This window comes from Chlamydotis macqueenii, chromosome 2, assembly GCF_036417535.1.
Source record: "Chlamydotis macqueenii isolate bChlMac1 chromosome 2, bChlMac1.mat, whole genome shotgun sequence".
Taxonomy (NCBI): Eukaryota; Metazoa; Chordata; class Aves; order Otidiformes; family Otididae; genus Chlamydotis; species Chlamydotis macqueenii.
Window position 1 is genome coordinate 154,664,418 of NC_141557.1, and position 25,172 is coordinate 154,689,589.

At 38.0% G+C, this 25,172-nt stretch overlaps 1 protein-coding gene across 2 annotated transcripts in view; it reads right to left on the reverse strand.

Annotated features, from left to right (window-relative positions):
- ADCY8 (adenylate cyclase 8) overlaps positions 1-25,172 on the reverse strand; it is a 133,680-nt gene that overhangs the window by 11,937 nt on the left and 96,571 nt on the right. For both annotated transcript variants that reach the window (XM_086741280.1, XM_086741279.1), the window contains 6 exons: positions 23,837-23,937; positions 17,483-17,684; positions 13,431-13,520; positions 11,907-12,079; positions 8,880-8,961; positions 3,092-3,250 (listed from right to left, as the gene is read on the reverse strand). In XM_086741280.1, the coding sequence (XP_086597406.1) occupies positions 3,092-3,250; positions 8,880-8,961; positions 11,907-12,079; positions 13,431-13,520; positions 17,483-17,684; positions 23,837-23,937 (807 nt within the window). The remainder of the gene's footprint in view (positions 1-3,091; positions 3,251-8,879; positions 8,962-11,906; positions 12,080-13,430; positions 13,521-17,482; positions 17,685-23,836; positions 23,938-25,172) is intronic.

Sequence of the window (25,172 nt, forward strand, 5' to 3'; positions counted from 1 at the left end):
AATTACCACGTTTTCTGCTGGATAATTTATACTTCACACTACCGCAGGTCCTTACAAATTTGTTTATTCACAGAGAGCCCTTACTCCATCATAAACTGTGGTTCTAATAAGGTGATTATGGAGCCATTTGGTTGCCTGGCTCTGGGATAGGTTCCTGCTATTGAGGTTTGAAAGGAGGAAGAAACAGAAGTGAGGGTAATAATGGAGTTACTGGGGACAAAAAGCAGCTTATAAGGGATTGGACATAATAAGTTATTAGGAAAAAGTGTGGCCTGGGATAAGCTTCAACTTATGTTATTCATATAATTCACTCTGGTACTGAACGACAGATTTATTTATGGATTATTTTTTGTCATTATATATGTGAAAATGTGGTCAGTTCTTCTCTGAACCCAAATAAATTTTTAGGAACAAAACTAATTTCAACTTTAAAAATGCCAGAGACATAGCTCCCCCTCGCCTCTACTCTTAGTGTACTTTTCTAGTGGTTAATATACCATAACCACATACTTTCTCTTTTGTTTAACTTTTTTTTCTGGCTTCAACTTCCATAGTTTTACCCAATGGGAGATGCTTTAATTTCTCTTCTGGGACTTCTCTTATGACATTCTGACCTGGAGTGGTTGCTTCTCAATGTTCTTATTAGTGTGCTTTAGGAAATTTTAGTGCTTTGCTTTCTTGATAAAAGGACTTACTGCTGGATGCTACACAGCTAATGTGAACACCCCAGGCTCCTCTTCTTCCTTCATCCTGCTTCACCCTAAAAAAGCACCCTGAAGCCCTGTCCTGCCCTTTACTGTGCTGCTAATGCTGCTGCTTATCTAGACTCTTTAATAATGAGTCCTACAGTAAAAGTGGGAAAATTCTGCCAATTTCCAAGGACAATGCCAAGCTTTGATTGAGAAGAAACATGACTGATTCCCTTCCTGCTCGTACACTTTCTTTCACAGAAGAACATTTGCAGGGTCATGGAAGCCATGCTCTAAGGACACTCTTATTCCCTTTCATAAGTACAGATAAAAGTAATACACATGTTAGTTCACAGATGTTTATGGAAAACTAGACAAATATGTGCTAGGAGAAGCATATATACACTCAGGCATACTTTTTCCTTAGATCATGAAGATAGAAAACAACTGACTGAGCCTTCAGCTGCTCAGTTTTTCTATTTTTGAAGGAATCATGAAGACAGAAATAATCCCTGAGAAAACTCTTACAGTACACATTTGAGAATTCATTTTTTGAGAGCAAAGAAATTAACTTAATGGCCAGACATGAACTGCAGGATTGATTGTACTGAAATCTGGTAGATGTTACACCAAGCCGGCTCATGCATAAATCATCTCCAAGTACAGTGACTCTGGAAATTGCCTTACAAAAAGCAGGGGTGGTGGAATTGAATTCAGTGACAAATTATTGAAGCATCAGCAATGATCCATGCAGCATCTGTTTGCTTTTGAATATTATTATGCATGTGAGTGTATGCGAATGAACGTGTAAGAGAGGATACGTATTCCCTGAAAATCCATAATGCAGATATGCCAGAACATGCTTACCATTGGTATCAGGGTTTGCACCATTTCTAATGAAGCATTTTAACCTGTTTCCTTTTATACACTCATTTTCTTATGTGCACAGCAGTTTTTTTTATTGCAGTTTAATACCCACAGAGTGTAAAATTCCTCAAGATGCTGATTTCTAAAGTGCCTTTCCTTGTACCTTCTCACTATGTTGTCCTTCCCTAGGTGATATTTGAAATCACATCTTCAGAACACAATGATTCCTCATTGTGCAGTCTAATTCATCTGGCTACATCTATTTAGAAAATGTACAATCAGAAAAGAGTAGCCTTGATTCCTTTTTGCTGCACAATGAATAGCTACGTCAGTGCTAGCAACCTGAATCTTGCAACATTTGTTATTCTATATATTTGTTGTTATATATATAAATTCTAACATTATATGAGAAAATTCCAGTTCCATCATACAATAGCCTTTATTCACAGATAATATAATGCACATTTGATTTATTTCAGATAAGCAGAAAGCAACTTACAACTGTTTTCAGAAACAAGTGCTGGACTTCCCTTTATCCCTTCAGCAACCTCTCTTCAAACTCTCTTAGGAGTATCTAGAGACTTCATTATCAAGCTTTTCTTTGTGTACTACATTCTTTAGGCACACAGCCACAAACTGTTTCTGAAATGGGTATTTTGTTAGCTGCCCTAAAGAGGCAATTCAGGGGCAATATGAAATGTCAAAATATGTTCACTTGGGTCTAAAGATGCAAGAGGCTTGGGTTTGTTGCAGCCTGTTGCACAGATTCCTTCCATAATAACTGGCAGGGCTGTAACAATACTTCTGGAACACTGGGCTATCTTAAGGTTGCACTGGCATTCTGTTAAATTCACTTATCTTTTTTTAGGAATAGTATCTTTTCATAGACTCATAGGTTGGAAGGGACCTCTAATACAGTCCACACTCAAAGCAGAGCAAATTAGGTCAAGTCTCTCATGGCCTTGTTCAGTTGAGGGTTGAATATCTCCAAGACTGGAGATTTCACAACCTCTGAGCTCTGATGCAAGGACCACATTCCCAGGGATTTTTTTTCCCCCTTGTACCTAATGGGGTTTTTTTCTTCCTGCAACTTGTGTTACTGCCTCTTGTCCTTCCACTTGCAGATTGGAGAAGAGTTTGGCTCTGTCTTCTCTACAAACACCCATTAGGTAGTTGAAGACAATGATGAGATCCTCCTTCAGCCTTTTCCTCTTAAGGTTGAATGAACCCAGCTCTCTCAGCCTCTCATCTTATGTCATGTGCCTCTAATCATCTTGGTGCCTAGACTTGCTACAGTAAATCCATGTCTCTCACACTGGTGAGCTGCAACCTGGAAACATCACTCCAGATCTCCCAGAAGTGCAGAATCCTTTTATTCTAAAACATGAATGGTTTTTAAATGTGGATCAGATACCAAATATTGTCAGTATTTTCCTAACAAATCTTACCAAGAACTAAGTTCTTACAATTTCCTAACAGATCTGCTTCTCTTTTGCTGATGAGACAAAAGTATCAGAAATAAAACTGGTACATACTTCATTATCTCGATCCTTCTCCAGGAAGTGACGGGCAACATGACTGGGTAAAATATTCCGTAGCATATTTTCATTGTGCTCCCTTAACTCCTTCATTTCATTGATTTCTTCTTTTGCTTGAACACGCCACAGAAAATCCAGCCTTGCTGTGTACTCAAGCTATAGTTCCAGAAAGAAAAAAAAAGGCAAAAATAAAACCTGTCAGGCTAAGAGTAGACATTGTATTTTCATCCTGCCAGGCTGCTCCAGCCATGTAACTGCCTTCAGTGCTGCTGAAGATCTTTGACTCTGAAAGAATTTGATTTCTTTGCCAGAAAAAGAAATTATTTCTTTGCCTTGAGTATGGATGAGTGTCTCAGAAGAATCTTGGGCAAAATAATATTTGTCATCTTACTGCTATGGTCAGAAGCTAGAAAATATCACAAAATTATTTTCCTTTTAAACACCTCTTTATTGCATAAAGGAGTCAGATGGGAGATAAGGTACTTGAAGATGTTGGTATTGGTATGAAACAAATATGCTCCTTTTTCATATATGTTTTCAAATGAAAGTGGTTTCTACACGCTTTGCAGAGACAAGTCATTTACTTATCAAGGATGACTGTCTTTCATCAAAACTATATATAACAGCCCAATACAGTCCCAAAGAGTGCTTTCAAATCTGTGTCACCAAAATGAGATATTTCTACTGTTGGGACACACAGTTATTTGCAATTTAAGTATTTTAAAAGATAGTGAAAGACATGCTGTTTGATATCCCCTTGAATACTCTGTCCCTGATCCATTGTGGATCCAGGGCTCGCAGTCACAGTGGCAGTGCCTGATACCATCCACTACAAACCAAAGTTAAATGGTTTTCAGTGCTGTATGCGTACAGAATGAAAGGAAGATTCCTGCACAGCACAGCTTATATATATGTATTGTGTATTTTTTTATATATACATATAAATGCACATTCAGATATATATAAATGGCAACGGTTTGCTAGCGGGGAAGATGTTCAAACTTCACGTTTGCCTGAGAGGCACGTGTGTCGGCACATGGACAAGATCAACACTGCCAGAACTTTTGGATGCATTACACTGATGGAGAGTTTTAATCAGATTTTAAGGCAGGTAATACTGTAGCTCGCACAAGGGAGTGACTTGTTAAGCTACAACCTTATTGAAAACAGTGGAAATACATCTGTGTGCAGCAAACTGGAAGACAAAATACATTTGTGAGGTCTGAGATGCTCTAACCAGAGATAATAATCAAACACCCAGCAAAGAAGTGTATTATACCAGCAAATAAACACATTTTACAACTGGGAGAGACGTCAAATGGTTTGCCGAAAGGGGCTGGGATTAAGGAACTGGTTGCGATATAATTCATCTACCAAGCAGAAATAAAGGGCAAGCCTGCAGTGGGTGGGAGTGACTAAGAGAGGGTTTAGACATTCAGACATTATTTAGTGACTCATCTTGTTCATATTTTTCATCACCAGCAGTTATCAATGGCAAATTGTTTAGAAGAAACTTTAAAGCACCTTGCAAGGGACTTACAGGTTGCCAGTTCTCCAAGGAGCTTTCCTTTCTAAAAGCTAAAAGCGACCCTGGGTTGATATAAACTTCCAAAGCTTGTATGCAATTTAGCAGTGATTTACTTGCCCTCTGGATGCTACTGCCAACCTTATAAACAATTAATCTTTTTATAAAGTTCTAATTTTTTAGTCTTCCATCTTGTGACTCTTAATTCCTTAAATTAACTACACACACACAAAAAGAAAAAAAAACCAACTGTCAGGAAAAAGTATTTTAAAATCACTTTTCCCAATATTTTTTACTTTCCATCTCCCTTCCTTTTGTACTAGAAGACAGAGCCCATACCAGATCGTAACTGACTTTTATCTCTACCATCTGACTGAGGAGGCAACATTGACTACAATTTTGTAAGGAGTTCTAACGGTGTTTTACAGACTGGCTTGGAGCAGAAGCTGCTGCTGGATTCTGATTTCTTTGATGCCACTACACTAAGAGCTTTGCCAAAAACTATGGTACAGTTTTTCACAGTTGATTTTTTATGCTGCTGTACAGGAACATTTCACATCTCCAAACCAAGCTCAGAATAGCAGCAGCTAATCTTTACATTTTAGATAATGTCATTCTGGTTATTTATAATCACATTGCAACATGAAATATTTCTCTTGCATTGTCAGTGGACAACCAAGATAACGATCAGTTCATAGGTAAAAGGATGTACTACATATGAGATTTGAAAACAGAAAACTTTCAGAAACTGTTTGCTAAGTTATGATATTTGTTAAAACTAAAAAAAATACAGGGTTGAGTTTTGGGTTTATTTTTTCATTGTGTAAAGAAATATTCTTGGGCACAGTAGTACTAATAAAAACGACTGCCTGCAAGATAAATCTTGAAATGTTCAACTGTTCTTGCCCTGTATGTAGGTCTACGAAACACCTGTAATTCCAATAGTGAGTGAAGAAAATAGAGAAGATGCATTACACGGAAAGTCTAACACTACCTATGTCCTTTAAACCTAATCTCTCTGCAGACAGTTGCCACATGCAAAGAAAGCACAAGGTAAGGATCAGTGTTTAAGGGGCAGAATATTCCTCTTTAGAGAATGAGGAAAGAGGATTTACATCCCAAAGGGCCACTTTCAGCCACCAAAAACAGTCTAACTCCAGACAAAACAAGCAATATCCTTTCTTCACCACACTAAAATCTGAATATGGAAAGGATAATGAAGAGACCTGAAGCATAAGAGCAGAATTAGGTATGTCTCTTCCTCTCTTTTTCTCTTTCAGGTGGAACAATCTCCTCTTCATGTTTCCTCATTCCTCATCTTTTTCCCAAGCATGAGGAAGGTTCAGGGGGTTATGCTCATTACAGATGAATTGCTGTGTAGGGATGTCAGCTCTTCCTCCATTCCCACAAGTCTCTCTAGGGCTAAGCTACAGCCCTGACATCCAGAGGTTGCGAGGTGCATAGATGTCTGTGCCTGCCCCGTCAAAGTTCAAGCCTTCCTTTGTGCCAAAGAGCCCAATAAGCAGAGTAGCAAACCACTCAGTCAACACTTGCCAACACCAGAACACTCATCTGGTGTAAGCAAGATCTACAATCTAAAAAGAAACAGAGAGGATTTTGCCCTCTGTTTTATAATGCCTCTTTTTAGGTCTAATTGGGGTGGAGGGAGAGAAGGGACTGAGTCTGCTGTGGGCAATTTTATTCTCTTTGCAATTGTTAAAACTTTCTCTTTTAAAGCCATGGCAGAAGATTTGTTCAGGGTTAATACACTATTTATACTGTCTGTTTTCCCTGGAGATGTATTTCTAGTAGACATGACTGTCTATGGTATTGTGTTTTGATAAGATTTTAAGGGATAGTTTATGGTCATACAAAATGTTCTACTTTACTCATTAAAAAGATAAAGCAGTAAATGAACACATTTTATGACACAGTAAGTCTAGCCTTGATATCATCCACAATACTTCTGTCATATTTTTTCCCCTCAAGTTTATTTTGCAGAAACGTTGCTGTAAAACAGGTATTGCTTGTGCTAAAAATACACCCTTCTGGATGACATTGAATTTCCAAGAGGGAATTAGTCTGTTTAGCCTGATGTCTTGTAACAGTAACACAACTATTCTTAATGATGAGTTTAGCACCAGAGACCCTCTAGATTTATTGGCTGAGATACAGGTAAGACTTTAAGAAAGATCTGGCTCTGATTAGACAGTCTTGCACAACACTTTCTTGAATCTAACTTAAAATTCTGTATGCAAAAGTGGGGATTAACTTTAAATCACAATGGATAAAGAACAGTAGTTGTTCAGAAATTAAAGGTCCATAAGCTTGATCTTACAGAGGTCATCTCTTTGTAAATCCACCTAGAACAAGGTGAGTTTTAAGACATTCTACTTCAGAATACTTTTACAGTTGTCAGAAGAAAATCTGTGCTGGAGAACAGCTTTATTTGACTTACTGTGCTCCCCATCAGTTCAGACTATCAAAGAGATATTTTTTTTTACGTGCTCTGGATGAAACTTTTACATATTTTTTTTTTTAGTTTGTATTTACACAGAGACCTTTAGGTTAATTCCATAATAGGAAATTAAACAATACAAGGGAATGTTCCTGGGCACTGCCATTGGATATTGTTATATTGATAGAGTGGCCCTGTGAACAGTTTGGGAGAATGTGCAGGAGTTAGCACATCTCGGGGGCCAGTTCCAAGGGTAATTCGAGTGCAGTCACCCTGTTTTATGGAACAAGCAAGATTAATAGGATGGAAAAAGTCTGTGATGTCCTAACAGGCCTCTGGGCTGGAAAATACTCTTAAACCGCTCAGACCAGGCTTATGCAGAAGACAGACATTTACACTCAGAATTGTGATCCTGAAGAGCATTGCCTGGATTCTGCTTAATGCTAACTTTACCTAAACTCCTTCAGTGTTTTCTTTCTTAGTACTTACTCTCACTTTAGACAATTCCCAACCCTGAGATTTGTGTTTTTGCAAATGTTAAGAATCATTGGGAATTTTGTAAGGTTTATCACAGTTTTTCGATGCTCAGTTCTTATTTGTTGCATATTTTTCCTTGATAAAAATGTGTCAAAGTACACTGTTTTCTGTCAAACTTAAATCTGGGCACAAAGTACATTTCATCCCTTGCTTCCCCTACTCACTCATTCCCCATTTCCTCAAGAAGATAAAAAGGAAGAGAATTACTGGAATATTTAGGTCTTGCCTTCTTTTTTTCCTCTTCTATGGAAGGCATGGAGCCTGTAGATACCTACATAACTTATAAAGTTATTGTAATAATCTGTATAATATTGTGTTATTCATCACAGCAATATTTCTCTCTTATTGCCTCGCTCAAATTAGGATTGAGAAATGCTGGTATTAATCAGCATAATGCTCTTGAAGGGGAAATCTTTAAGCAGGTTGAACATGCACAAAAAAGTCTAAGGGCGATTGTGGTTGCTGCTTCCTTTAATGAGTGGTCCCTTTTGTCTTCATGTGAACAGAAACTGCCTGTAGTCAGCATGTTTGACATGCAGGTTGTCAACCAGAAGTGGTGGAAAAAACACCCTGCTCTAGGTGGCTTTTACTCAATACTCAATTTATTGTTTTAAATATTAATTGGTCATGGTTCACTTTCCCTGTGCACTGTGTATAGGTTCCTTGAAATATCCAATTTCTCAGTTCCTCGACAATATCGATCCTAAAGTTCTGAGGCCCTTAAGTCCTGGTTATGGTCTTTCATGTTGACCTCAACGTGAAAGAATTCTTGTAAGTGGTCCATGACCCAAAGATGTTAGTGTTCGTGCTTAACTGCGAATTTCCCTCATTTCCTCAAATCTAATGTTTTTTTTTCCTCTATGAATATACTAAGCTACTTCACGGGAGTTTTACTATTTACTGTTTGCTATTCCCTTTCTTAATTTTCATTTTATGCCTACTCAAGTGCAGTGAAGCAGTCAGAAGCCAATAGAATTGTAATCGTACCAAAGAGAAATGGAATCTTGTTTGTTCCTTCGGTTTCTATTAGAAAATGCAATGTAACTTGCGTATTACTGAGTGTAATATTGCACGTGTTCTTTGAGAATGCTGGGCAGTGTCAGATGCAGGCTTTCTTTAATCAGATTCCACATATGATTTATTAAATTGTTAAAGGTCATATGCTCAAGTGGATAAAAAGGCAGTTGATATTTTGAAAGTAATTATTGTAACATCCTGCAATTGCAAGTGATATAGGGAATGGTTAAAGCAAATGTTTGCGTTACCTGTTGACCATGATAAAATACAGCTAAAAGGAACATTGCCATCAGTAGTAAAGATGCCTCCTTTGTACCCAGGAAGTCTGTGCTGGAAAAAAAATCCAAAGTAAAATACAGTTATTGATTTGTCAGTGTTGTAATTGTCCAGAAGTTCCATTTCATAATGCACCCTAGTACTTTTGTTGTTATTTTAAAAATATTTTGTTTTTGAAAATTTAACTTAGCAATAATTAGTTCAAGAGAACAGGAGTGTAATTAAAGTGTTTACTGTTTGGAGACAAATGTGTTAGATAACTAGCCTACAATAGGTACACAGACTGTGATGATCTTTCTCTTTCAAATGTGATATGCAAACCGTGTCAGTCATTCTCTTTTCCCGGAGCTTGGTAAACAACCATGAACATCACAGCCCCTGCAGAATACAGGAGGTGGGATCTGCATGGGGAAAGGTTGAAGCTAGAACTAGGAAAGTGACACTTCCAGATTGTTAAAGCGAAAGCCTAGTGAATGGTCCTAGAGATAAAATATAGACCCCTAGACGGTTACTGAAATTTAAACATCCCCATATTGTGAGAAAGGTTTGGGGAAGATGACAGGTGAGTTAAGGAAGGAGGTGTGGATCAAAGGGGAATAAAAAAAATGGTAAAGAGAGATTAGGACTGGTATTACTGACCACAAAGAGGAGAGCAGAGAAGAAATGTCTGCCTATGACAGTGGAAGTAAAGGAAACTCTTGCGGACAGTAGGGAAGTAGTGAAGATGAGCCAAGAAGGTACTGGCTGTATGAAATCTGCTGTATGAAATTGGTGAGATGTTGCGTACAGAGCATGAAGAAAGTGTGACAAAACAAGGTGAAAAGGGTCCAGAGCAGGTAAAGTGTATTTCAAATGTGAGGAGAAATTATAGTTATGCAGGAAGCTGACAAAAATGAAGAACGTGAGTATCTGTGTAATATCAGGGTGGTTTAAAAAGGTGTATTTCCCAGGGGAAAAGACATAAATGAATAGGTTGGGGAACTGGTAGGGCAAATCTTATAGTAAAACAAAAGGGAGAAAAAACTAAATTAGGATGTGAATCGAACATGGATACTTGGCAATTGCTTTGTTGAAGTGACATAAGGAAAGATGAGAAAATGGTTAAGAGGTGCTTGAAGCTTGAAGTTATGAAAAAAGTTAGTAAAGGAGTAAACAAGGAGTGGAAGTTGGAAGATACTATGGGACATCCTTCTGTCTATCTTGAGATCTAAGAATAAAGCGAAGTCCAGACCCTGAATCCATTTTCAGGGTCTATCTAATTTTGAAAAAAATATTAGGTGATATTCATCAGAGGAGGACTCCTATGACAGATAAATTAGAGAGAGAAAGAGCAGAGCTTGATGGAGACTTAACTAAAAGGAAACTTTCTTGTGAGAGAGCTAACTGAACTGACTTTGTGGGCCTAATGAAGAATTTACTGTTAGGAAATATACCAGTATGGGATGAGTCATCAGTACAGAGCAAAAGACAGGCAAGAAGCATCTTTGTAATCTGCAAATATTTTGGAATTCAAATGTTTCCTATTTTGAACTTGTCTGAAATTCAGCCTCCCAAAGATTTCATTCCAGAAGGACCCCTTGTACACTGGCTAAGGGCAGCAGCTTTAAAAGTCTTAGTTATGAACTCATCTGTTATTGCATATTGTGGTAATGTATCTATAGCCAGAAACAGATGAGCTAGATGAGTTTCGTAGGGAGTTGCAAAATCTTTTATTCAACTAATTGTTATAGCTAAGAAAACAGATGAGTTTCTGGGCACAGAGTCTTGAATCTCATGCTCCCTAATGTCAAAGTTGATGTGCAGGGCCTTGTCTTGAGTATGGAGCATCTCAGCTGAGTTCTGTATGTCCTGGCCTCACTCTAGAAGATATTCCTGGCTCTTTCTTATTCTTCTGTGATGAAAGTAACTGGAGAGTTTCATTGACACCAGGAATAGAAACTACTCTGAATTCTCTAAGATTTCCACACAAACAAGAATATTTCTTTGCCATGCTTGATTAGTGACAAAAATTGAAGGCAATGATCATGATTTCTACTTCTAGTTACTTAGCCAAAGTATTGCTTACTGTTGTTTGTCATATTTGCTGGGTTCTGCTGTAAATATATTATATGTCATGTCATTAGTCTGTAGGAGCATAAATAGCATTAGAAAAAGGAATATTATCACAAACCTTTAGTACCTTGCTGCCGTAGGAAGGTAGCAAGGAAAAATATGAGTGCAGAGCCTTACTATGTGTAAAGATGTGGCTATTGTGAGAACTAATTGCACTGCAAATCCATGCTTTTCTTTCATTCTGAGGATCTTCATCTGGCATGCACTTACAAGCACAAGCAACTGCAATACTAAATTGGTCAAGTATTGAAGGCTGAAGAAGTGTTTTTCTGAATGAGCTATATCACTGCCGCTCTAGATTCACTTATTGCAACACTTGTTACACCTCTGACTCTGCAAATTACTGTGGCTCTTCTTTCCTTCTCTTCAGCTCCTCTTACTGGGAAGAGGAGTCTGTCCTTCAAATGCCCTCCTATAAAATGAAATTGTCCTTGTATTCATTATATCTTTCGCAAGTACATGTTACAGTTTGAAATTTTATGCAGTTGAACCCCTGCCCCTAAAAAATCAATTCTTCACTCCTGTTTTCTTAAATTGAGGTGAAAGCTTCAATCAGTATCTCTGGAGTTTACAAGAACAGAAGCAACTAATGAATATGCACTGTAACGCACATTTTTAGCAACATGGATAGACTACAGGAGACCTAAAAGACAAACCCTACTCAATATTTAAAAGTTCTTATGAAATGTACATTGTAATAAGAAGGCCTGAGAAAGAATCACTTTATAAATTATTTATAATTTATAAATCACAAATTATAAGTACTTTTGGGATAAGTCATCACTCCATACTTAACTACGGTGCTATCCTATACATACATACTCTGGCAGCACTTGACCAATCGCCTTATTTAAAAGCAGTTTCTAAAGGGGGCTATGAACACTTACTCTCCATTGTGGTTAAAGTTGTCATATTGCAGAAAAAGGGAAGCATAAATGGTCTCAGTCAGCAGAGAATAGATCGCAATCATGATGAGAAGTACTGCCAGCTTCAGGACAGAGTTGAGACGAAGAAAGACTGCACAAGTCACCATTGCCAGCACACCAGTGAAGACAAAATACTGAATAGAAAACAGCAGGGGTTACTTTCAGTGATCAGTGACTACATATTCACCCCATAAATATCTACATAAATGATTAAGTGATCAGAAGTATTAAAAAAAATGCTCTGGGTTTCAGTGCTCAGCTAAGTCTTCTTAAGGTACAGGGCACTTCGAAAATAAGGGTTTTGCTAAAATAGAACGTGAAATTACAAATTCCCTATTTTGCATGGCACCTCCGTGTTGGTAGAAATCCTCCTCTGTGCCTTTATGACATTTCACTGTATTGGAAGGGAAAGGGCATCCTGCATAGCGAAAAGAAGACAGGGAGAGTTGTTGCATGTAGTAGTCTCTCTAATGAAAAGTCAAACGAGAGAAAATAATTTATATTCCTTTGGATTCTGAACTTCCATAAGACTCACATTAATCAGGATGGGAGAATCATTAATCCTCTTCCCATGTTCCTTAAAAGAGGATAAAGCTGCAGTTTTGGGTTTTTTTAAGTTTTTTTTTTAATTTTATTTTTAATATTGCAGGTTTAGCTTAGTTACATTACTCCCTTAAAATGTGATACCTGGAAGTTTTATTCATATCTCATTTTCTTATCTCTTCATTGTCTCATTTTTCTCAATGATTAGTCATCTGTCAAATGCAATCCATGCAGCTGATACAGGATATAGAGAAACAATCATGGCCATGAGGCATTCAGATTGAAATAGCAACATCAACACCCACAGCCCAAATGTATTTTAAATTAACTCCTATCATACAACTTTAGGAGAGATAACATTCGTTTTTCTGCAGTTCAGTTCCTCTGCAGGAAAGTCTACATCCCTGCAATTTGTGGCACACTACTGGCGGTATCATGACGCTGCCATATGACTTCCTAAGCAACATACTTCTTTTATCTGCACAGGATCAACCCATTGATTTCGTTGCCTGTTTGCTCATCATAGAGAGGACTTTTTTTTTTTGCTCCAAATGCAAATTTAAAATAACTACAGCAGAATGACTGTTGGTTTTGCTGTATAAGAAGTATTAGTGTCCATTAGCTTCATTTGAATTAAGTAGTGTGTTTTATTGCAGTAGGTTCCTTGAATAATTGCTGGATGTGTTTCCAGCACAAAGGTTTTGTATGATGTTCAAAGGTTGAAACTTGGCTGTAATGTCCCACTAGACCGTAAGATTAATTCCTTCTGTAACCTGCCTCTGCTTTTTCTATCAGCACATGGATAGATGCAAAGGTTCAGCCTCACAGTGTTGTTGAGGCACCTGACTCCACACCAGAACACAGGTCACTGATTCCAGGTAGTGATTGCCATGTAACCTTTGTGGATCCGTGCCTCAAACTCAAAAGTTCCCTCAGAAATACCTCAGGATAGGAACAGATGTCCGTAAAAGATGCAGATGAATTGAACGTCTGGTTCTTCAGGGCTACTGGTTTGTCAAAATCACACCATAGCTGTGGAGAGAGAAAACAATATCAGGGCTATATTGTGCACTGGTGACTAAGTGCTTGTGTGGCTGTCTGGGTTCAGGGATAAAACTGGCTGACCTGCTGCTCTCCATGCCATCTCCCCAACTAGCACCAAGGGCTAAATGGACAGTAAGAAGATATACTATGGAGATGAAATGTAAAGGAGAGAGCTATTCATGCTACAGACATTTAGCATCTGAGTAGCCTTCCTGTGCTCTCTTGTTGCCAAAGGGCAAAGATGAGCTCCTCTGGAGGTTAAGAGGACTGATGTTGGGCTCTTAAGAATTACCCTCTCAAACATTTATACTCTGCGATAACCTGTAGAGAAAATTATTAAACTGGGAGCATAAAATCAGACTGCATGTGTGCACTTGTCTGCAAGCAAGTCTTTTCTGCTATGTTGCTATGGGCAATGTTACTCCTCTAGATGTGGGCCAAAATCCCATGGCTTCATACAGAATTGGCTTGTGCCAAAGTACAGTGTGGGCCCAGAACTGCAACTGCCTAGAATAGAAGGGAATGAGAATTCATTCATGATACAATGGCTTTTAGAATGTGATACTGCCTTTTGCTGTTATGACCTGGATTCTTTTTAATGGTATTTCAAACCAAGAGTATTAAATATAAGCAAAACAGCAGTGTTGAGTTGCAATACATCATAATCTTAGTACACAGGAAAAAAATCATTAATGGTTTTGTATTTTGACAGTAAAGCAGATGGAGCCTCCTGATACATATATTAATCCAATCTGGATGTTTATACTAGGTCATTTCATCAACCTGGTATGTACAAGCTAGTTCCTCTGTCTTTCCAACAAGAGTTAGAGAGTTTGTTTAATGAGGCTCAAATTCTTATAATTAAATTCTAATGAATTTTGAACTTGGAACTCTCTTGTTTGTTCTTTCAGTAATTCAGTCATCTCTGCAATGCAGCAACATTTTCTAGGTTGTCTGTGCAGCTCTCTATGACAACAGATAGCTAATGGTACCTTCTGCAAGTTTATGAGGTGTAGAGTACAGCACCTCTCTACAGGGCAGAGTGCTATGAGAACCACACTGGGTGTCCTTCTAAAAGACCTTCAGGATCAGAAACTTTATTCTGATTTTGTAATGGTAAGAATGCACTTCATCTAAAGAACCACAAACCTCATTTGCTCCCCTGGTGAATCCAAAGACTTATGGCTCTTATTAGAAAGCATCTGAGTCTTAGTCCTCTCCAGCTGGGTGCATTTGAAGCCAGTGGATGTGTATAGCTCAAGGATGAGCTGCATTGCTTCTTCTTGAATACAATCAGGTCCCTCCTGAGTGCTACAGTCCACCATACAGAACCCCGCTGGCTGCTGCAGTACTACTTCATCAGAATCACTTTTTATTTGCAGTGGGGTACAGGAAGTAGTTAAAAGCAAACTATCATTATGGCAGGATTTTGACATATAAAATAATGAGGTTATAGGTGGTTGCCTGTAGAGGTCAGGACTTGGTGACTCAAGTCATTCTAAAGCCATTCCAAACATATGACAATAAATATAACTGTATACTGCCTTATAGAAGCCCATTGGTATAAGAGTAAAAAGAATTCTATCTCTTTTGACTGTTTTAGGATTAGCCATCGCACAAGACTGCAGCGGACACAATCTTAAAAAATAATCCATAACAAATCAGGGACAAATCTCGTTATAATCATATCCATAGCAAACTGGATACGAATAGCCTTTTGGAGGTCTTCTTGTTTCAAGAGCAAGATTAATTCTACTAAAATCTTTCCTCATAGATATTTGTCAAATATGATTAAAAAAAATCTAAATTCTATAACAGTCCTTAGTGATCTACAAATAATGTACCACTGTCCTTATCTTCAGGAAGTTTTGAGCCTTGTTTAATGTCCTGTCATTTATTGTATTTGCATTTTCTCTGTAAGGATAGCCATCAGTGGCTACATTCTTCTCTCTCTGACTAACTCCCCTATCAGTAACTGCATGGTATCACTAAAAAAAAAACAAGATAGAAGCCGAGTTCTAGCATATAGGTAACCTGAATTCAATCATGGAAGAATGACAGCAATAGAATGTAATAAAATATCATCTCTGTTAGCAAAAGATGAGGCAAAGCCTTGAATTATCAGACTTCAGCATACTTACTGCAATGATGTAATAATCATAATTATTATTAATTATTACAGGATAATTATTATTTCTGTTGTGCTGTTATAGTTGTTATTGCTGTTGCTGTTACTAAATACTTTCTTGGTGTCATCTAGGAGGAAATAAATATTTACAAAGAAGGTGAAAGGTGAAAAAGCACTGCTACACCCATAGCCAAAAGGTGCCCTACAAGGGGAAAGGGTGATGAAAATTTTACTTTTAATCTATCAGTAAGATATTTACCTTCTTCTTGGCTCAGGCTTCAACACCTGCCAGGTTGTCTGACGTGATAATCTTCCTAATTCATGCAAAGCTGGCTTATATTTCTGAAGACATCCAGATAATCAAGGCCTTATTGTATTGCATTTGTTTCATACCTGTCTTATAAAGACCCCACTCTTCTACCATGCGACGTTGTATAAACTCAGGCTCACAGTATTAAATTACCAATATTTTTACCTAACCACAGCTGCTAAGCAAAGCTTGATACAGGTGTTTACTCACTCATATATATCAGATATATGACATAGATGTACTGATGATATAAATACACTGATATAGATCAGTATATATTATACACCGATAAACTCTGCTCTAGATTCATCACACTTTAGGGTCTTAGTAGAGATGTCTATATTTGGAGCTATATTAGGAGATGTGCATATTTGGGACAAGTATGATCAAAAGAAACCTCAAGGAATGCCTGTTTTCCTGCACTGACTATAAATAAAACTGCAAGTGACTATGCCGTGGACATGGACCAGTTGGAGAGGGTCCAGAGGAGGGCCACGAAGATGATAAGAGGGCTGGAGCACCTCTCCTATGAGGACAGGCTGAGAGAGTTGGGGCTGTTCCGCCTGGAGAAGAGGAGACTCCAGGGAGACCTTATAGTGGTCTTCCAGTACCTCAAGGGCCCTACAGGAAAGACGGGGAGAGACTGTTCAGTAGGGCCTGTTATGACAGGACTAGGGGTAACGATTTTAAAATAGAAGGAGGTAGATTCAGATTAGATATTAGGAAAAAAATTTTTACACTGAGGGTGGTAGAACACTGGAACAGGTTGCCCAGAGAGGTGGTGGATGCCCCATCACAGTTCAAGGCCAGGTTGGATGAGGCTCTGAGCAACTTGATCTAGTCGACGATGTCCCTGCTTCTTGCAGGGTGGCTGGACTAGATGACCTTTGAAGGTCCCTTCCGACCCTAACCATTCTATGATTTTATGGTTCTATGCCCATAGTTTGGTACTTCATCAAAGAGGAATCTGGGCTGAAGTGATTTGTCACACCACCAAATGAGCAAATGCTAAGGTGTCTTTAGAATTTACACTTTTAAACTTCCTTTTACATGCTGTGGTTACTGGCTCAGCTTGACCTGTTCTGTCCTTTCTTTGAAGGTATTTCCTGGGTTTGTTGACACTTCTTATTTTTTTTAATAATCTGATTTATGGGAGAACTGTGAGGTAAGGAATTTAATATCTATAAGCATTACTTGGATTGACAGTCTTTAAGAAAGTATATCAGCATGTCAGGAAATTACAAATGGTCCTCAAAGGGTGGATATATTAAACAGAAGGAAGGAAAAAGGTTTTAAAAATAGAAGATACTCATGAGAGAGAAATAATTATATATTTCAGAAATATATAGTTCAAGCAACAGATTGAATTTCCTGAAGCTGTGGTACTTTGCTTTTTATATTTGAATCATAGCTGGCTTATAAAGACATTAGGTAGAAAGTCCTGTAGCAAGTTTGATAATCTATAAATCATCATTTCCTGCACAATATTCCCTTGTTCCTTATGAAGCTTACAATATTGATGATGGCTCCAAGAAAATTAATGAGAATGGATGCAAATATAATGACATTCCTGGCCAGGTAGGTCTCATTAATCCAGCAGCAGGTTTTCCGGAGTATTAAGGGTAAACATTTGTAATCCTCTGCCGTAGTGATTAGCACAAGAGCGGAGTGCAGCATAATCAGAATAGAAAACTGAATGACCATTGGTATCACCCTGGGAAGAAAAAAGAAAAGAGAACCCAGCATTAAACCTCAACACAATACCACTGCTAATACAAATAAATGTGTAAACAGTTAAGACTAGGAAAAATCTGTTGTCATAAATCTGAGGCAACGAGTCTAGGAAAAAAAACCCAGAGAAAGCAAAGATTTGTTCGTATTCCATAGGTCTGCCATTGCTTCACATGGTTTCTTGCTGAGAAACTGCTGTTGAAGAAACAAGCCAGGGAAATCATTGCCAGTGCCTCTACCTGTCTATATAGAGTCTGAGCGGCAGGAATGGTCTTTCTTTTGGGACTTAGTTGTCCCTTGAGTTTCTTTCAGAGCAAATCCATTCAGCCTGTAGGATCCTGACATCACTTATGTGTAAGCTGTTTCCCACACTAGTAGGCTAGTCTGGGAGCAGTTTAGGAGAATGTTATTTTGCATACAGCACAACACAGGTGTCTTAAACTCACACTATATTGAGAGTCTCAGACTCTAAAGTGAGTGCAATAATGCAGCCTGTTTTCTGGGGAAGTCAGGATATAATAATTACAGAAATGTAATATTCTCCTCATTTTAATTGATAGTGGACCAACTGCAGCTAAGAATTGCATTGGTTTCTAAAAAACAAAAGCACTGATCTACTGTTTTCATGGAAGACCTTTAAAATGTAAAGAAGATGAAAAGGTCCAAACATGTTGATTCAAACATGTTTAAATAATGTAGCATGTATAATCCAAAAACATGTATGATCCAAACATGTTTAAATAAAACATGTCTGGCATACACTATAAAATTTGTTCTTGCAAATGTGATACTTAATTAAGTATTGTTTGACAGTTTGATTCCTTTGAATAAACCATTAAAAACCATAATTTCTTCTAGATCAACTTTCATTATATTTTTCTAAATTTATTCCTTTTTCTTGTTTAAATCTGGGACATAAAGTCAATCAAGTAACCAAGGTGGTTTGAAAATGCAGTAAATTGTTTTACTTCACTGAGAAGAAAGCACTCAGCACCTCACAAGTCAAGTTTTTTTTGGTCCCTATTTTTGCCAGCCGTTGCCTTTCTGTGTCTCTTTTCCCAAAGATCAAAATGATGAAGATGCAAAATAAAAATAACTCCACTGCTCCTGCAAACACTTGTGCCCCACAGCAAGACAAATTTAAGAGCATAAAGTGGAAACAGAAGTGAAAACAACAACACCGCTTTTCTTTCCTTGTTTTTCAGTAGGTCAGCCAGGTCCACTCCCTAAATCTGAATCTGAATCTTAACCTTCCTGACAGTCTCCTTAATTTTAGGCTATGCAAATATGGCTTTAGAAGAGCAAGTTCTAAACTCATACAAATCTGAATTCAGGTCTGTGGTTTGAGCCTATTAACTTAACTAAAGCTTTCATTCTAGAAAGTTTCACCATAAGCTAATAGGTATGTAGCCAACGTGACGAGGAAACCACACTGAGATAATGGCAGGAGAGGACAGATGAATACAGCAGGACAAGCTTGAGAATCAGTCTGGATCAGAACTGGCATTTCTTAGTTCTGGCCATTTTTTCAGCTGATGAAAAAAGTCCAAAATATTTGCACCAAGGAGACACCAAAGATGCAATGGGTAGTTTATGTGAAAACTGTGAGTACTTCTTCCGCAAATACCTTGAGAAAACAGGATAAATAAGAATGTTTAAGTTCAAAAGGAAATAATTTTTTTTTTTTTTAAAGTAGGCATAAGTGAGGGTATATATGGGCAAATGTTGTTCATGGTGAGGGAAAAGATATAAACAATGTATGAGGTACGGGTGTCAAACTGAAAGAGATTTAGGTGCAGAACTATGCTCCTGTATGTAGCCTGCTTAATTTTAAATATTATCTTTTACATTTTTTTAATACTGTAATTCAGCTGTGAGGATAGAAATCCATATACATTAAATCTGTTGATGTTTTAAAGACAATATTTGCATAAACGTTATTCCTTTCCGATTATCCAAACAGACTTGCTGGGACAATGACTCCTTTAAAGTATCAGGACAGAATAACATGCAATTTACTTCAAGCTTTCTTGTCTATCACCTACTAAAATTAATCAAGCTAACACAGAAGTATGATCAAGGTACAAGATTTTGAAAATAGCACACAAGCCTCAGAATAATTTACATAATGCAGCTACAGCATATATGTACAGCTCCTACTCTCAGAACCTCAAAATTAATGAGATTTGCAGTGTAGGAGTCCAGAAAAGAAAACGGGTTAAACAGATAATAAACCAAAAATGAAGCTGTAGTTAATAGAGTTTTTCTTTTGGAACTGCTATAAGTAAGATACATATGCAGAAGGTGATATTTTTTTTCATAGTATCAAATTATATTACAAAATATTTTGAAATAAAATGTGAAAAATATAAAAATGAAATTTCTCTTCCCTAATGAACTGAAACAAGATGAATTACACATTAACTTCCCTTGAGAGCTTCCATGTGGCAATACTAGCTTTGACACAGTTCCAATGATGTACGGTATGAAATGTTATCTCACACTTGGGTCAGCATTTCACTCCAACAAGCTTTGTCAGGGGTTTCCGTGTAAGTTGAACAGAGGAAACAGTGGAGCTTCCCCAGAAAAGTCCCATCCTCTCCAGCAAACTCACCCAGAATTAAAGCATGCTTTTAGAAGAAGGAACAATGTAGCCGGTAAAAAACCCCTGTAATATGAAGGGAAGAGTGAATAATGAAGAAACAAAGATTGGAGCAGAAGACACAGATTTCATCCTGTGTGCCTAAAACTTTTGTGGGAAGAGTCTCAGGACTTGCTGAAAGTCCCAAGGCTACGAAGCAGAGAATGCAACAATGTCTTGAGAGTAGTTTCTGTCTGTGAAAATACACAGAAAGCCAAGAAAGAGACAGTCAGTAAAGCCAGGAAAAAGCTGGACAATATGTTAATTGAGAACTAGTCCAGGGACTCAAGAGGGCTCATCAAGAGAGCTGTGTAGTTTAAGATACAATTAATCTCACTGCACAACAGTCTCTTAGCTTTATTCAGATAGAAGGCGCCTTGAGATCCATTGAGATTGATCCATTCTCTGGTGGTTATACTTGGGACATGGGTTATAGACACTGATAGTTATGTGAGATTAATTCCTTCAGTTTCCCACAGTACAGCAGTATTCTGCAGTAGCCTTCTTGCTTTCCAAAGCCAAATGACTGAGATCCTCTTTGGAACAGATAGTTTCTATCTATATCTCAGATATATATAGATGGTCTATATATGCAGATGTAGCCTACCAATTCTGCAGACCTAGCCTGACCCAGCTCTAAATGAAACCAAATTAAGGCTTTCAAAAAGATTAGGGTCAAGCCTCAAGAGGTCAGACCTGAAGACACTAAACATGATTTCTTATTTTGGCCTGTCAAACTCTAAATGTAAGAAGCGGTGTGTCCTGGTTTCGGCAGGGATTGAGTTAATTTTACTCTCAGTAGCTGGCGTGTTTTGGATTTTTATCTTTTTATTTTTGGGTTGCTCAGCTGTTGACCACTACTCATTTAACAGGCCTACTTTTTTTTAAAACTGAAACACATTTTTTGAAGCAGAGCATCAGAATGTGAAAAATCGAAGACCAAAATTTGCCTTCTTAAAAACTGACAGTGATCTTCATCTTCTGAAAGAAAATAAGAACTGCTGTAAAGCATCCATGTAGCTCCAAATCTTCTCTCTCAAAAGGCATGGTGGTAAATATTGTTTCCCTAAATATCTTCCCAGGTTCCAGCAATCAACCTTTAACGGTGTTCTTGAGGCCAAGGTTCCATAGTTTTGTTTTTAAATCTCTGCTGATCTTACCTTGCAGGAATTTATATAACCTTTATTTGAACCTATTTATATTTACAGCCTCTTTAACATTCAGGGAAAACAAGGTCCACAAAGCGTTTGTGAAGTGCAGGGGAAAACACAAGACTACTGTGCAAGATGGGAAACCAGAAAGTGAGACAGCTTCAGGCAATGTGGTTATGTGACTCCTTTTCCCCTAATGCCAATGGCAATAGACACCCTCACAGGAACTAACAGAGATGAATCTGTGCAGATATAAAAAATGTCATGTTTTCTCGCTAGTATAGCAGTGATTGATATAGCCGCAGAAAAAAATTTTTGGAAAACAGGTTTCATTAATAAGATCCATAAATCTTCTTGTACATACCGGCTACCAGAAGTGAAGTATTTTGAATGTGTATTGGGAGAAGAACTTCAGAAAAGCAAACAAACTTACTAGTATTAGAGCAATATAGCTCATAAGGAAGAGCAGAAGGTTAGATACTATTGGTATGTTCCTAGCTACAAAATACATGGCTGGGCAATCACCAACCATATGAAATTTAACAAGAGCAAGTGCTGGATTGTGCACCTGGGACAAGGTCATCCTGGTTATATGTACAGAGTGAGGGATGAGAGGCTGAAGAGCAGCCCCACAGAAAGAGATCTAGGGGACTGGGTTGATAGCAAGTTGAATATGAGTCAACAGTGTGCCCTGGCAGCTAAAAGGGCTAACTATGTCCTAGGGTGCATCAAGCACAGCATAGCTAGCTGGTCAAGGGAGGTGATTGTCTCTCTCTACACTGCACTGGTGCGACCCTACCTTGAGTACTCTGTGGAGTAGTAGGACATCAAACTATTAGTGTGTCCAGAGGAGGGTGATCAAGTCGGTGAAAGGGCTCAAGGGCAAGACTTATGAGGAGCGGCTGAGGTCAGGTGGTTTGTTCAGCTTGGAGAAGAGAAGGCTGAAGGGTGACCTCATCGCAGTCTACAACTTCCTCAAGGGGTACAGCGGAGGAGGAGGTGCTGACCTCCTCTCTCTGGTGACCAGCAATAGGACATGAGGAAATGGAATGAAGGTGCATCAGGGGAAGTTCAGATTGGACATTAGGAAAACATTCTTCATTGAGAGGGTGGTCAGTCGCTGGAACAGGCTCCTCAGGGAAGTGGTCACTACAACAAGCCTGTCAGAGTTCAAGAAACATCTGGATGATGCTCTTAGTCATATGGCTTAGTTTTTGGTAGTCCTGTGAGGAGTGGGGAGTTGGACTAGATGATCATTATGGGTCCCTTTCAACTTGAGATATTCTATGATTCTACATGGGACACCACTGCTGCACAATGTAGTTGCCTTTCTGTATCTTATCACCATTTCGGTATGCTTAGACATAAATATGGTGAACTAGGTCTTCCAGACATGGTCCAAGAAATACTGCTGCATTACTGTAACACAATAAACATCTTATTTCTTATACAAGTACTGTATTTCAAGGTTATTCTACAGGCAGCCTTAAGTCAAGGTTCATCTGAGTGTTAGAAACCACCTAAGAATTATGTTCACCTGGTCATTGCCATTTTAGCACTGGCTCTGCCAAGGACCAAATGGGATCAGGGACATGTTTTAGCAGCAGTCATGTTCTGCTGGCTCTGCAATGATGCTAGAAAACTGATGAAAATCCTTGTATACATTCTTGTGTTCTCACTATTAAATAGTTGAAAATAGTTGATGGGCTTGACTGTGTGAAACATGTGGACACAAAGGTCTTAACAATCTCACATTTTCATCACCTTGATAGGAGGCTGTTGCTTGGTCAGCTCCAGGTAAAAGCAAAAGTAGGAAAAGATCTACCAGATCACCTGCTTGCTCCTTCTTAATGGCACAAGATTGCTTTCCCCAGCTGGATAACACATATCATTAGCAACAAAGCAGAACAGTACATTTTTTTTTATGTAGCATGTAAGAAACAAACTCCAAACAAGCACTGATTCTGAGGGTGATTACCAGTCACTTAGCAAAGAGGCATTGTTGTAAGTCTGGTTCATGTTTTACTTCAGCGCTGGAAGCAGGAGGCCATACCGTGTCAAGCTTTCGTAACCCAAAGTTCTCACTTATCCCAGTGGGTGTTCTTCATAAAAACATAACAGCATAATGTCAGTAGATGTTGCTGTCTCACCTGAAAACATGTAGCTGCAGATAATGTGATAACAAATGTAGATAACAATGGAAAAAAAAGCTCAAAAATATTTCCGAATGCTTTGGACTACAGGCAGATTTTATTGGCTTGTTCCACTTCAGTCCTAGAAATGTTATCCCACTGTTTACCCAAAAGCACCTTCAGATATACAGCAATATCTTTCTGTATTTACCTGGAAGAAGGAAGTAAGCTTTGGATAGTGGTGATAAATACAAGAACAATAAATGCGCACACCAAGTTTGATTTGAATACTTCATCCCGCATTTGAGAATACTAGAATAAAGAAAAAAAAAACGAAGAGTAAATTAGCTGTTAATCCATGCAGTGGTTTCATAAAGATTGATGCATATCGGAGACTTGGGAAATTAGTAGGACGAGCTAATCAATAAACCTGAATTTGTTTTTAAAAATGAAATAAAACAAAATGAAATAAATCATTCATAAGCTGGTAAAATACTTTATCCAAGAGAGCAAAACTCTGTAATTTGCAAAAAAATCTGTTTTACTTGGTTGCCTCTTTTCAACATTATTTACTTTTAAAATCTCCAGCTAGAGGTTAGGGGCTTGTGCTGCTAAATAGAATACTAAATACTTAATAACTTAACCAGAGGAACCCTGGGTTTCCTCACCTGAATACAAATGCTGAGGTCAGCTGTGACTGTCTGAATGTATGATGTTACAGAGGTGTCTCTATGCTTGCCAAACTGAAGCCATTTTGTTTTCTTTTTTACTTTTCTTTTTTTTTTTTTAAAAAGTATGCAGTTTGGGACATTGAGTGACTATTTGAGATGTGGGTCATGATCTCTGTATCCTAACTTATCTAGAGGCTGTGCAAAAGCTTGGCAGTGTGAGCATTCTCCAAGGAGAAAATAAAGGTATTATTATGTAAAAGACCATTTGAGGTGCATTATTATTATAATTTATTGCAAAAGTATTTTTCTCCAGCATATCAAACCACTGAAAATGCTAGCAGGTTCCCATTTTATGGAAGTTACCAAAAAAAGGAGTAACAGATACATCGGTGAATCACAGTGGAGCAGTTAAAGTGGAAATGTTACCCAAGTCCTCAGCAGGTATTTATCATTGCTAATTCAGTTAAACTCCGATTGTTTACAGCAGATGAAGATTGGTCCATAGAAATATTTTTGTAAATCTCTTTATCCTATACTGATGCCACTAAATTTTCTTCACCTAATAAAAAATCCCACAGATGCCTGCCCTGGTCATTTTTCCTTTTCTGAATGATAACTCCATTTTATTCAATCTTCTGCAGTTTTCAGAGAGCTAAGAGTTACATGTGCAGAACAAATGGAAACCAGAGTCAAAGAGATATTAGATACCAGAATCTTTCTCCAACAATTTGAAAATAAGGCAAATTGCAGTTATAAATGCCTAGAGAGCATTATAATTGAAAAACATGAAAAGAGATGAAGAAATGTATCAGGAACATGCATTGAGAGAGTTCAGCTATGAACTCCTGCATTTTATAGTTAATCTGCTCTTGAAAG